General features: G+C 40.1%; 1 protein-coding gene across 1 annotated transcript in view; it reads left to right on the forward strand.

The window, feature by feature from the left end:
- The window catches only part of LOC149185783 (CRM-domain containing factor CFM3, chloroplastic/mitochondrial-like), a 204,974-nt gene that overhangs the window by 43,918 nt on the left and 146,122 nt on the right, over nt 1–14,934 (forward strand). Inside the window, exons 2-3 of the mRNA XM_089410797.1 lie at nt 3,309–3,867; nt 3,994–4,124. Coding sequence (XP_089266923.1) covers nt 3,309–3,867; nt 3,994–4,124 — 690 coding nt within the window. The remainder of the gene's footprint in view (nt 1–3,308; nt 3,868–3,993; nt 4,125–14,934) is intronic.

Raw genomic sequence — 14,934 nt, forward strand, 5'->3', positions numbered from 1 at the left:
GCAGGCCTTAGAAGGGCTAACGCGGAGGCCGAAGCGCTGACATAGAGGACGCAGAAGGCTAACGCAGGTGACCTAGAAGCCGTAGAGGTTGACGCTGGGCCTCAGAGGCAACGCTGGGGAGATTCTATGGGGCAGATTGGGAGCAGATCAACAGATTTTGAGCCGAGAGAGGGTGACACAGTTCCAGAGCAGTGCTTGGAGCAGCTTTCGCTGTCCAACATAGGGAACAGCCAGAGTCGCTGTGGGGTTTGATCATCCGCTTACTGATTTGCTGGAATATCTGTCTCCAGATAGAGGTACTATTGCCAAGGATATTCTCTGTTGGGTGAGCCATTTCTGGCACCCTAGTTGTATTCACGAAATCTGCTTAATAATACAAACCCTCTATATGTTGCACCGGTTTTCTTGAATTGGGTTTTTTCGGGGACAATTGTCCAAATTTAAAAAATAATGGTGTCCCTTGTGTTATTGTTTCAGTTTATTTCAGTGCATGATCTGTATATTTGTGAAGGCTGCAATAGTGTTTACTTCGATGTTTATGCAATTAAATAACTTGTTAATGTAAAGAACAAGTAGGAGATTGTAAACCAATAATTACAGTAGGGGTTTCTGATGTGTTAGATTCAGGAATTTTCACATCCTGTCCATGGAAGTACCTTATATAAATTACAATTGTATGCTTCACTGGGCTAACTTGCTTATCTCAAAGTATATGTGTGCTCTCTTATTTGTTAATTGCAGTCAAGGCAAATCTCTAAGTATAAATGGCAGTCAGGCCTTTATTCCAGATGGGGCTCCTTTCCCAAACGGTGTGAGGTCTAATTGGGATTACATACCGGGGAGACCCACTATTGAACAACTATTTATGCTCCCTCACATTACTCACTATCTTCAAAGTGTGGACTTCTTAAAATGCGGAAGTCTATTTTTCTTTAGTGGAGATATCATCATTGTCATTGTTTAGTGGATCTTCAATGATGGGTACACCTCCTTTGACAACCACATGGGCATGAGCTGTGCAAGCCATCATTGTAAATATTTGACTAAAACCTTCTTCAAAATTAGAACTTGCATCGGGACTAATTGCATTGTTAGAGTTCTTCCCTTTGCCATTTATTGGATTATTAGCATTTGTACCCTCAAACTTCAGCCCATATATAATAGGATTTTTATCTAGCAGTATATTTTTATAAGCTCTTGCCCACTTAGGGGATGCCAACTAAAAGATGAATGGAAAATGATTTCGAATCTCTTATTCTCTAGACCGACGACTTAATAAAACTCCTCTTTGCTTTGTGTCTTTCAACACTTTTCCTTAAGTCAAACCTTCACACAATATTGCAGGTTGCTTGTTCAATCAACTGATTTGGTAGATAGAGCTTAGGTTACAAATGATGGCGACGACATTGTTTGCCAATGGCAGCACTATATGGTGGTGACTTGGAATGATCATGAGCTTTGGGCTCTTAGAATGGCAGCTAGGCAACTACAACAACGGCTTATACTATTCAAACTTGATGTCTAGCATCAACTCTCTCAACTTGAAGCATGGTGGCAGCTATCCGGCTCCCTCGATTGATAAGTGGTGGTGGCGGCTCCCTTTAATTCCTTTTCAATTTGATATGCAATGGCTGCTATTTTCTCTTATTGATGGTTGCATGCAAATATTGGCCCTCTATCTCAAGTCTTGACATCACAATCTGGACATCATGATCTCCTTGCTCTGATACCATTTCACGAAATTAGCTAGATCACGGAATTCCGAAACCCTAGATAGGGTTAGTCACATAAGTAAGCACAATAACACTATGATATTACAAGAATCCTTGAGTGAGTTCTAATGGGATTCACCTCTCTTATATGGAGTTAGAGAGGTGATATTTGTTCAAAACCCTAAAAGCTAACAATAACCAAAAACCTTACAGTCGCTAAGGTGACTTTATTACACATGTATTCTTATATTCTAACATCAAACACATTAAATTGTTTATTGTCTTAGTTGTGTGTCCTAGGAATCTTGGTATTAAATATTTTAAGGTGGAGCCTAGGTGGGTCTTGTGAGTGACTACGAGAGAAAAAGAAAAAGAGGAACCCATTTTGTGTTTCACATATGAATGGACTGTATCATAAGGTGTAAGAGAATGTGTCATAATTAGTTGCAAGGGAATATGCCAAGTAGAGTACATTTGGCATGAATGAATCCTGTGGAAATTGGTAAATTGGTGAAGAGTTCAAAGTCTCTTGGGGTGTATAAATATGTGTACTTGTATGCTCTTGAGATGACAATCCAAGTAATGTATAGTGAGTTAAGGTTTCTCTCTTGTTTCTACTTGTTATACTGTAATATTGGCTTCATCATGCCAAAAAATAATGACAAGTTGGCTCTTAGAGCTCTGATGGTTCCTAAAGTTATGAACAATGTTATATGAATAACAATTATATCATTTCCCACATCTTAACAGTCATGAGTTGAGAACAGGTGATGCAATTTGGTCATTGGGTGATAAATTGCATCCTTGTATGAATGCACGATGAATCTTGATTGATGCTTTCAACTTTCAAGCATTTTCAAGCTTTTAAGTTTGGCGGTTGTCTTACATTTGAATGCAGTCCAGTTACAGGGTATCTTAGCTATTCATATTATGAATGGTATCTACTATCAACAAAGTTTTGACCTCTACCCAGTATCTGGTATCTACAATTTTCACCCCAAAATTTGGATTGAGAAATATTTTTCCATCTAAAAAAGTTGGTCAACATCAGATGAGGACAAACTTTTGATCTTAAAAGGGAGTGTATTCTCTCTGTGAACTTCCTTGCACTACAAGTACATAGTACAAACATGGTTTGATTTCTGTACATTTGCTTGTTCTAAATTTTTTTGGTACTAACAGTTCATCCATAACACAATGGACTAGAGCAATTTTGCAAATGCCTGGTTGTATGCAATCTTCTTTATCATGATTGATTTGTGCAAATATGATGTCTGGACCTTTGCGAGTTGAACATTGCTGATTGCTGATTTAAGATGATTTTATAATCTCGTTCTTATTTTGGTACCTCAAGTATGAAATAATTAGACCGACCTAGCGAAATGTAAAATAATGGACTGCAAAGTGGTTAAGTCACATTTTAGTCATCAGACAATACCATGTGCACTGTAAATGGAATTCATGGCAATGTTAGTAAAATGTAATACAACTGGAGTAAGTTTTGGCATTTGTTTTTCCCACTTTTAAATTGACTTCTTTTAGCTTTTAATTCACAACAACCATCATCACTGGTCTCTTACATTGTCTGCTGCTCAGAGGAGAACTGGAGGATTGGTGATTTGGAGGTCAGGGGGTTCTGTTGTTCTATACAGAGGATTGAACTATGAACCACCTTCTGTAAAATCTGCAAGACTGCAATCTGAAAACAATCAAGGGGCTGCTTTGGATCATGGGAGATGCATGCTATCTGAGGCCAAAACTGTTTCTGTAAACAAGCCAATTGGTGGAGTTGATGGAAGCAACACAGATGGTACATTAATCAGAGATAAGGCAGCTGATATGGTCAATGATGATCATGTATCCAGTTCTCATCTTGGCAGAGACAGCATTGATAAAAAACAGCCTGTTCAGCCAATTGGCGAGGCAGACTATGAAAATGAAATAGACAAAATATTGGATGGATTGGGTCCACGTTTTACTTATTGGTCAGGTTATGGACCTTTACCTGTAGATGCAGATTTATTGCCAGCTGTAGTTCCTGGCTACAAGCAGCCTTTTAGACTTCTTCCTTATGGTATGAGACCAACATTGGGTAATCAGGAAATGACCAAACTGCGAAAGCTTGCAAGAACAATACCTCCTCACTTTGCATTAGGTAATTTGTGATTTGGCCATTTGTTGTTTAAAAATTAATATTAATGCTCCAGATTCGGACCATTTTGTGTGTCCTTGATGTGTTTCAATTTGTATCTCATGCAAATTTGCTCATCTTTCTGAAAAGGGAGAAACAAGAATCACCAGGGTTTGGCTGCTGCTATGGTGAAGCTGTGGGAAAGAAGTGCGATTGCCAAAATTGCAGTTAAACGGGGTGTTCAAAATACCAGCAATGAAAGAATGGCTGAAGAAATTAAGGTGAGCAATTTTCTGTTACTGCTATGATAACTATTAAATTGTTTTCTAGCTCAGTCATGTAATAGTTCAGAGAATCAGAAGATTTTATAAGTATATAATGGAAGTAGGTGATTTATAGTCCATATTAGGCTTCTTTTCCACTAATTCCACTTAGTCAATAATTCTTGACCATCACATCAATTGGAATGTCATCAAGATGTTTTCTTATACACTGCATGTACAGTTGCTACTTACCTAATATTGCCTCGTTTCTTCCCTACTTTTCTAGATCAAACATAAACATAAAATGGTTTCTCTTACTACTAGTACACTTTGAGGATGAAATGATTGTGAATATTTTCTCATCTCTAATCATAAGAAGCTGGGGGTTTATTTTCAATCTTGGTAATCTTCAAGTAGAAGCAGGCAACTGCATGCCTTTTTTGAGTGACTTGGATTACTCTATATCTATGATTGCATGTGCTAAATTTATACACAGTTTCCTTTACATGCATGTAATATATATATGTATCCTAATACACACACACACACGGTGCACACATGTGAATGAATAATCTTTAATGCATGCACACAAAGTTGGTGTATTAATGCACAAAAGCATACATTGCCATGGACGATGTATGTATGTGTGCATCTGCTATATCTATAATTTATATTTCTATTTAAACTTAATCACCATTAATTGTAAACCCATACATCCATTCATACATGTCACTCGGCCTTGCCTTGCAAGCTTGCCCGATGGGTCCAGATGGGATGAGAGGGCTCATGCCCTTAGAGTCCACAATATTGAATTTGGTAGCTATGGTCGGTCCTCATAATTAATATTTTTACTCCTAATGTATTTATGAAGCATGTTCTTCATGCTTGTGTCAAACAGAAAAATTATAAAGCATGTTCTTCATGCTCCTTTTAAAGGAAGAAATTTGAATTTTTGAAAAGAGAATTTTTGGCTCCAAAAGAAACTAACTCAGCCTCCTCCTAGTCAAGTCGGCCCCAACCTAAGAGGCACCCATTCGGCCCAGCTAAAGACTATAAATATAAGGCATTTGACCTCCCTTCTTGGTAAGCAATTTGGATCTGTCTGAGGCAATGGAGAGGCATATTCTGAGGTAGTGAAGAGGCCCATTCTGAGGCAGCGAAAAGGCTATCTGTTGAAATAGGGCAAGTTTTCTGTGATGTTGCCGAGGCAAAGTTTGTGGACTGAAATTCCCGAGGCAGACCATTCAAAGTGAAGACCGAAATTATCATCTCTGTGGCAGATCGAACTGAGGCATATCATTCTGAGGCAGACTGAAGTTATCATCTCTTTGATAGACCGAAATTCTGAAGGACAAGTTTCTGAGGTGATCAGAAGGTTGCAGTACCGAGTTTTAAGGATGAAAAGGGAGACCGATATTATGTCCTAGCAGAGCAGACCCGACTGAAGTTTTTGGGCAGCCATTTGACTTGACTAGGATGGAGTTGGACCAGGTTTGACCTAGATATATGGTTGGTATGTTTGACCTTGTATTTGACTGATTTATGTGTGTTGGACTTGATGATTTCTCTAAGGAAAAGGTTGCTGGGTTCTTCCCCATGTTGGTTTTCCCAGGGTAAACTCTTGTGTTCTTGAGTGGCTGTCTCTTTATGATCCTCTAGCATTTTTGTTTTACTGTTGAAGTTCTCTGTGTAATTGTTTTATGATGAATGACAAATGTAAGAAAAGATCAATCTAAGGGAAATCATAAGAAACAATTATCAGTTTAGAGGACTATTGAAAAAATCAACATGGTTTCAGAGCTATGGTGGAAGAAAATTCTTGAAAAAGAAGTCATCTCCAGGGCTTGATCTGTTATGAAAGGAATGCTAGTCTGCAAGAAACCCTAGTCCAAGCCACAAAAATCCAATTCTTTGATAAAGGGTTGCCTAGTTTAATGGTGAAAATTTTCATCTTGTTTATTGCTGGAAGAAAACCGTGATTCAGTCTTGCATTTATGAGAAGGCTGAACTATGTTGAAGAGCTTCAAACCTCAGACCAAACTCCTATCCAAGCCTCAGACATGTTACAGGAGCCGAGATATCTCAGGGAATCCGAGAGTCATCAGGAGGCCAAAAAGCTTCGGAACTAGGCCACAAAAATCGAATTAGATCTCAGGAAATCTCAGACCGAGGATCTAAACTATTGCAAAAGTTGACTGAACCTCAGGAGCTGTGTCCATTGAATAAATTTGGTTGTTACATTGTGCTAAAGCCTACACTGTTATGATTTGGGATCAATGATCAAGACCTCAATTGTTTTTGCAGAAGATCTCAGAGCTAGAAAGCTTGATCTGCCTCTCTTGATGTTATGCTTTACAAACAAGTCTAAATTGCTTCAAAAGTCCAGATAGAAGTTGCTAATGTCCATTGCAAAAGAAAGATTACTTCTCAGATTTTTGTGAACCAAGGTTATTTGGTATAGGCCGAAAAGATCTGAGAGAGAAAAAAATCTCAGAAGGCAGCGAAGGTGTTCTTGCTTTGTAAGCTTTTAAACAAGGACAACTGTTACAATTATTGGAAGAGCCCAGTTCTTAAATTTATTGAGAAGTCGAACTAATGTCACCTTAAAGTAGCCCAAGGAAGTTTGAAAAGTTTTATGTCTGAAGACATGCTAGCAAAGTCATTCTTTGTGAATTCTGGAATGCACTGGGTTGATATCTTAGTTTGAAGTAAGTTTCATGAACCTCGTAATTCTGTTATGGCTACTGGAACAAATGCTACGGTTGAAGTGTTGAAGATCCACAGTGATGGATTTGTCATGGGAATGCAGACCTACAAGAAGTCTAGTGAAATTAATAAGCGGTAGGTATCATCACCCACAGTAAATTTTTATCTGAAGTATTCATTGATCTCAATGATCTCTAGTCATTATAAAAGATTTCTGTCAGCAAGGACCAAGCATAGGTTGTTGGTAGGTGGTTGTCATTGATGTCAACCCAAGCAGCACTAGGAGCTACCCCGATCTTCCATGGCAAATTTGACATGGAAATTCATGGAATCTTGTGTCAAGATCCTTCTAGATAGATTCTCCTCGATGAGATGTTTCCGTTGATATATGGTACGCCTCGTGGTTCCTCCTGGTTTGAGAGAAAATTGAGGTTGAAGTTGAAGACCCAGTTTTGTGGGCTAAAACCCCAGGGGGTAGAGACATGACACCTTATTCACCAACGGTTGGCAATATATGACAAGGATTCTCACCGTAATCTCACCACGTATAAGTTCAATAACTTCAAGATCCAAAGGTAGTAAACCAATCATTGACTTCACACTTGTGCAGGACCATATGCACCAAGCCAATCATTGACTTCAAATTCTAGTGAAATTAAAAAATATTTCTAAGCATAATCCTTAAATCACAAATATTAAATATGGTTATTAAGGGTAATTAATTAAGTTTACTAAAAGCATCATCTTAAGAAGCATAGTAAATTAGTTTTGTCTCATAAAAAGTATGACTCCTACCGTAACAACTACTATCTCCTCTCCATAAGACCAATGACTATTGATTTTTGGTAGCATCGGATGCGTTCTAGCTTCGAAATTTGGAGGAGAGGCTAAGGCACAATAAATCTCCAAGACCCAGAAATCGTTTTGAGAAATTCCACCCGGATGAGGAGTTATTAAAATAATTAATATTTTTAATGGGCTCCTAAGTCTAAACTTAGGAAAATAAAAATATTAATGGGTATTAATAAAGATAAGGGTGAGAAGCTTCTAAGAGACGAGGATCAAGTCTGTTTTAATCTTAGCCGTTGATTAGAGACTTAATCTCGGCCGTTGATACATCAACAGGAAAAGTATAAGAGAAGACTTGAGGATCATTTGGAGGCAAACCAATAGATACTCAGTATCTCAAGGAAAATTGATTCTCAAGAGAAGGTGATAGATTTCAGAGGGAGAGTTGCAGGGTGGAGGAAGAGGAGGGCATCAACCACAGGCAGTGACTAAGGAAGAGGTGACGCAGAGACAGTGGGAGACAACGTAGAGAGAGATGCAGTCCAGAGGAGAGATGTAGCCCTCACGCATAGGGACGCAGAGCCACTCAGAGCCATGTTGAGCCACGCAGAGTGACGCATAGGTGACGTAGGAGTGGGAGCAGGGTCTCCAAAGTGTCAGAAAGTGTCAAAGGGAAACTCTCAGGTGTTGTCTTTCAGTTTCTCTATAAAATCATTCCTTGTAAAAGCAATTATTGCTGAAGATTAATAAAGCCCTCATTTGCTGCACCGGTTTTCCCGCATTGGGTTTTTCCGGGGACAATTGTCTAAAAACAACTGTGTTGATGTGATTGGTTCTTGTGCATGTATTTTTCCCTGGGTAATTGTGTGATAACTGCAGTAGAATTTATTTTAATATTTGCTGAAGGGATTTCGTAAATAACTTATTGTATATAATAAGTAGGTGAAGTAAATTAGTTGCTGCAGTAGAATTTCAGTTTAGAAATTTTCACAACGACATCCTTACTTAAGGTTTGATGTATCAATTTAATAGTGTTTTATTAGGAAATTGTGTTCCAATTTTTAAGGCCTCCAACGTTTATTATTGGAGCCCCTTCTATGTTCTTCAACGATCATCCTAGGTCTATAAAAAAGGTGACCCTACCTCACCTATTTCTGTATGGACTTCAACGGATGATTAAGTAATAATAGCTCTGAATTTTCGTCCACACCTGAGGAGCTGTAACGCAAGTATCAACAGAGGGTTAAGGTGTGTTTTTGGTCTCTTGGAGGTTTGGTCTAATTGCAGGGTGCCTTGCAAAAGGAGAGCGAAGAACTTCTTGATAATATTTTCTGAAATTTCACAGGATCAACAAGAAGGATAAGGTTTTGTCTTAAGCTTGCTCTTGATGATTATTGGGATTGTTCAGAGTACAGGACTCGTGCTCCAGGAGAACGAGGCACTGGATAGGATAGTTGTTTTGTCTTGTGGTTCGGTTAGATTGCAGATCCATTGGAGCAAAGCTACAACTACACTATTACAATTCAGATCTGTGGTTTAGGCTTGAAATCCTCCCTCGGAACATCAACAATCATTAACTAGTAAAGGAGAGTAAGTTCAGGCCAGTGTCTGAAGACGTCACTTGAAATTCTTTTAAAAACCATCCTGTTGCAGGTCACTATGTAGAGAAAAAAAATGAAGGTTTGATTGTAATTAAACAAGACTCTTATTTCGTTGAGACACTGTAAAATTTTGTCAAGGATAGTAAGTGTGTCAAGGCTAGTTCTTTGCTGTCGGACTGTGGCTAGGGCACACCAATGTTGCAGGAAACGTCCCCCCCCCCACGGATCTAATGCCCGAAGCGCGTCCTGTACGGATTCATACAGGAAGCGCTCCCGGAAGCGCGACTCCAAAATTCAGAAACGCGGTTCTGCCTGTTTTGGACGCTTCTTGGAAATTCCGGAAGCGTCCCTCTGAAGCGCGCTTTCGAATCTCCAAAGTGCGCTTCGTACGACACTTTGGCCGTACGAAGAGCGGCGCTTCGTACGACGCTTCGGCCGTACGAAGAGCGGCGCTTCGTACGACGCTTTGGAGGGCGAAGCGTACGGTTCCGTACATGCTTCCGAAAAAAGCGCCGCGCATTTTAGAAAATCGATTTTTTTTTTCTTTTTTTTTTGGTATTGTAGGTGAGTTTGCATATTGGGGGTGGGTCCACCTTGGGTTAGGGTGAGGAATGAAGGCAAAAAAAATATAAAAAAATATAAATATAGCAGATACTCCCTCATGGTAATGTTAAATTCTTAAAGTAAAAGTGACATTCTCCTTTATTTTTCATTTTCATCATTTTACTTAAATTTTTAACATTACCATGAAATGACTGAGGATGTTTGAGAGTGGTTCCAACCTCATTGGACTTCATATGGAGAAAATAGAATTTCATATCTGTTAAAATTGGCAACCAGGGCAAAACATCATGTGGGTCATCTTATTCATGGCTGATAATATTTTTATTAGATTCCTCTCGTCGAGAGGTGTAGGATTGATATAAAGATCATCCGATTCCGATAAGTATTCATGGAGATATGAATTTATTTTGATTATGGAATTATTATCAAGCCGACCTACAACTCATGTAGGCTCAGAAGCCCAACAGTCGCATCTATTCACCCACCAACGTTGTGTATAAATATAAGAGGACTTTTCCTCATTTGGACTCACTCATCTCATCACATCTCTCTCTCTCTCTCTCTCTACTACGCAGAAATGAGTCTCTTCTCTACTGCGCTGAAATGGGTCTCTCTCTCACACATGTGAAGCCGGAAGCTGTTGAATTTGAAGCTGCAACTGTAGAAGTAAAGATTGACTTGCGTGGCCTAGAAGATCTCCTCTTTGGAACTGCGCTGTAGGTTCATCTGAACCTCCTCTGAAAGCCGCAATTTTTGGTGGTGGAATGAAGTCAATCCGATGAACGGTTTGCAAGATATCGACTGCCCTAGTTTGAAGCCGGAAACTGCTGAAACTGAAGCTGCAACTGCAGAAGTAAAGATTGACTTGCGTGGCCTAGAAGATCTCCTCTTTGGAACTGCATTATAGGTTCATCTGAACCTCCTCTGAAAGCCGCAAATTTTGGTGGTGGAATGAAGTCAATCCGATGAACGGTTTGCAAGATATCGACTGCCCTAGTTTGAAGCCGGAAACTGCCGAAACTGAAGCTGCAACTGCAGAAGTAAAGATTGACTTGCGTGTCCTAGAAGATCTCCTCTTTGGAACTGCGTTGTAGGTTCATCTGAACCTCCTCTGAAAGCCGCAACTTTTGGTGGTGGAATGAAGTCAATCCGACGAACGGTTTGCAAGATATCGTCTGCCCTAGTTTGATAATGAAGCCGCTAATGCTGATGCTATTGATCTAGGGTTTGCTACTGCTAATATGAATCAGATTTATTGTACTATTTCTCTCTGCTGAATTATTAAAGATAAAATAAGATTTGATCAAAGGGTTTCCCCACACATTGTGGGGTTTGTCCCTGGCTAGCCGCCACATCTTGTGTCTCTTGTCTTGGCTTGTTTTCTGTCGATCGTTTAATGTTCTATCTGCACTTTACTTTATGTACGTGTGATTGCTAATCTTTGGAATATAATAAGGAAAAGAAGTAAACTGTTATAAGCATAGAACATACCATAACTTAACATGGTATCAGAGTTGAGGTGAAGACAAAGCCTGAGCAAGAGCAAGAGCAATCATCGAAGAGAATATTGGCAAGGCTATCCTAAAAGAACTATGGGGTCCTCAACACTCTTTCCTGCTGAAGACAAGCTCCGTGAGAAAGCTGACTATCACGGATGGAAGATGTCTATCGATCTAACCCTTGAGAATCAAGGAGTGTTGGATCATGTGAGAGGCAATATTGTTGAGTCTCCATCAAATGCATCCGTTACTGCCTGGAACAAATGAAAAAATGGAGAAGTCAAAACAATAGAAGATCATCCGGGACTCTATCGACAAGCACTTGGTGGCCTACATCTCTGAACTGGACACCTCCAAGGAAATCTACGATAGACTGGTGAGTTTATTTAAAGTTAATGATGCAAATCAAGTTTTGTTTCTTAGAAATAAGCTGAGGGAAATCAAGAAGGGTAAAGATGAAAGTATGCAAGCATACTTCTTAAGAATCACCGAGATCAAGAACGATCTCCTATCTATTGGGGAAACTATTACTGACAGAGAAATGGCACTCACAACTCTTGGAGGATTGCCATTTGAATGGTATGTGTTCAGGACTACTCTTTTGAACTATAATGTAATTCCTGGTTTCGAGGAATTAATGGCTAGATGCATTCAAGAAGAAACAAGGGAAGAAGTGCAAGAAATGCCCATGCCTAAAGGTCCTCCTGCTGCCTTTTCTTCTCATGCAAAGAAAAGAAATAATTCCGGGACTAAATCAAAAGGAAAGGCTGGACCTAAGGCTAGAAGAAAATGACAATGTTACATTTGCGATAAAGCAAGTCACTATGTATGAGATCATGAGCATCATGATGAATGAGATCATGGACATAAAGGGCAACATGAGATCATGGACATATAGGATAGCATGATGATGATGCACACTAGTTTGAGGAGCATTATGATGGATAAAATCATGGACATGGGCAGCATGATGATAATCATGATTAGAGAAGCATGGTACATTATGCAGTGGTGCAACTCGAAATCCCTCTGATGGCAATCAAAGGAATGACAAATTCAATAGCAAAGGTAAGAGGAGAGCTGGGAATCAAAGAAGAGGACAAGCATTCAAGAAGGCTAGAAACTCTAGGATGTATTAAATGCACCTGACCTCAAAAGGAACCTAGTGTCCATCTTGGCAATGGAAGACAGAGGCTACAAGGTAACCTTCAACAATGGCAAGGTATGTATATGGAAAAATAATGTTAAAGATGCCTTTACTCTTGGGTTTAGTGTTGATTCATTATATCAGGTCGATGGAAGTCCGCTAGGTGTCATGTCTTGTGACACAACTCTTTAGTCAGAACTTTGGCATCGGAGGTTTGCCCACCTTCATTACAAAGCTCTACCCGATGTAAGACAGATGGTAACAGGGATGCCCGAATTCCAAGTAGAGAAAGAAGGTGTATGTCCGGGATGTGCCAAAGGAAAGCTCAAAAGGGGACCATTCCCCTCAAGCCAAAGCAAGACCTCCGATATATTACAATTGGTTTACTCAGGCATACCTGAGGTTGGTATTAAGAGGGAGACTACTACACCACATACTCCTGAGCAGAATGGTGTGGTGGGAAGGAAGAACCACACGATGATGGAAGCTGTCCGGGCCATGCTACATGATCAAAGACTTCCAAAGTTTCTATGGGCTGAAACTACAATCACCGCCATATATGTACAAAATCGATGCCCTCATCAAGCATTGGGTTCCTAAACTCCTGAAGAAATGTTCACCATCGGTCAAAGGGAAGTCGTGATTAGTCATGATGTCACCTTTGACAAAGATATGGCTCTCAGCAAGGTGGACAATCTGCTGACTTTGAGTAGCTCTCAAGAAGCCGACACCAGGGAACCGAAAGAAAAGGATGATGAATCAATGCCTGATGTAGAAGAACCCATGGATCCGATTGATCCTCATCCACATGAGCCTTCCTCTTCTAGGAAGAGGCCTTCATGGCTTAGGGGGATACTTGATGATGCTGAAGGACATGCTGCACCCTGAGGAACCTTCCATCAAAGTAAGAAACTTAACAGGTATCAGGGATACTTGATCATCATGAGCACGATCATACAAAATGAACCTTCATCATTCTTATATGTCATCAAGCATTAACTATGGAAGGATGCTATGACCATAGAATATGAGTCTATTATGGAGAATGATGTCTGGGAAGTAGTTCCCAGACCCTGGACAAGACAATTGTTACTTCAAAATGGCTTTACAAGATAAAGCATGCAGCAAATGGAAGTATGGAAAAGTATAAGGTTCATTTTGTTGCTCGTGGTTTATCCCGGAAGGGAGGTATAGACTATGATATTTGCACCTGTTGCCAGATATACGACCATCTGCTTGATCATAGACCTTGTGGCTTCACAAGGATGGAACCTACATCAGATGGATGTTAAGACCGCGTTCTTGCATGGTTCTATCAAAGAAGAGGTCTATGTGCATTGTGGACCAATCTGAAGGATTTGAGATTTATGATTGAAAATCTCATGTATGCAGGTTGAAGAAGGCTCTCTATGGGTTGAAGAAGGCTCTCTATGGGCTGAAGCAAGCACCCCGAGCATGGTATGAGAGGATCGATAGCTACTTGATGAAGCTGGGATTCACTAGGAGTGAAGTTGATCCTAACCTTTACTTTAAGGTTGAAGATGACAAGCCTCTCATACTGGTGTTGTATTTGGATGACCTCTTTCTAACGGGTGCAAACCCTCTCATTCACTAATGTAAGAGGGAGATGGCTTTTGAATTTGAAATGAAGGACCAAGGACTTGAAGTGTGGCAGATGCCAAGGGAAATTTTCCTATCTCAAGGAAAATATGTGGTAAATATATTGGAAAGATTCAGTATGATGGACTGCAAGCCTGTGACTACCTCGAGGATCTTAACTTTTAGAAGTTATATGGTAGTGATGTCGGACCAGACTTGGGAAATGCCTCTGAGTTTCTAAAACTCATTCGCATTGATGTTCTTGGTGAACCTTCGTCCGAACATATGTTTTGCAGTTAGCATTGTGAGCTCATATTTGGTTGAGCCTCACTGGATTGATGCCAGGAATCTTTTGAGATGTCTTTAGGACACAATCTCTCATGGATTAAGATACACTGCCGGAGATGTGAGACTACTTGGATATACTGATGTTGATTGGGTAGGCAGTGTGGTGGACCGTAAGAGCACTTCCGGGTACTGTTTCACCTTGGGATCTACTTCGATATCCTGGATGAGCAGGAAGCAGAAGTCGGTGGCTTTGAGCACCGCCGAAGCAGGATATATTGTTGCTAGCATAACCTCGTGTGAGGCAGTCTGGTTGCGAAAGCTCTTCAGTGAGCTGTTTGGATTTACATTGGATACCACTGTGATTCTCTGTAACAACCAGAGGTGGGATTCGATTATTGAGGAATCCCGTATTCGTCAATTGCTCCAGCAAATAGACATCATCTGGGATATGGTAAGTCGATGAGCAAGGAAGCTCCATCACATTAAGATGATGTACAGGTTGATACACCTTGTCAAAGCCCCGAGGAAAGATCTAATCTGTGATTTTCCCAAACGACTTGCAGTCGGCAAGAAACCCTTGTACAAGGGTCCTGCATGTTGCATACATTGAGCTCTGGGAGCTCTGAGGGCTTGCG

Source organism: Pinus tabuliformis, chromosome 3_1 (genome assembly GCF_031772625.1).
Source record: "Pinus tabuliformis cultivar Carrire ecotype Pingquan chromosome 3_1, CPIR1, whole genome shotgun sequence".
In the NCBI taxonomy this organism is placed as follows: Eukaryota; Viridiplantae; Streptophyta; class Pinopsida; order Pinales; family Pinaceae; genus Pinus; species Pinus tabuliformis.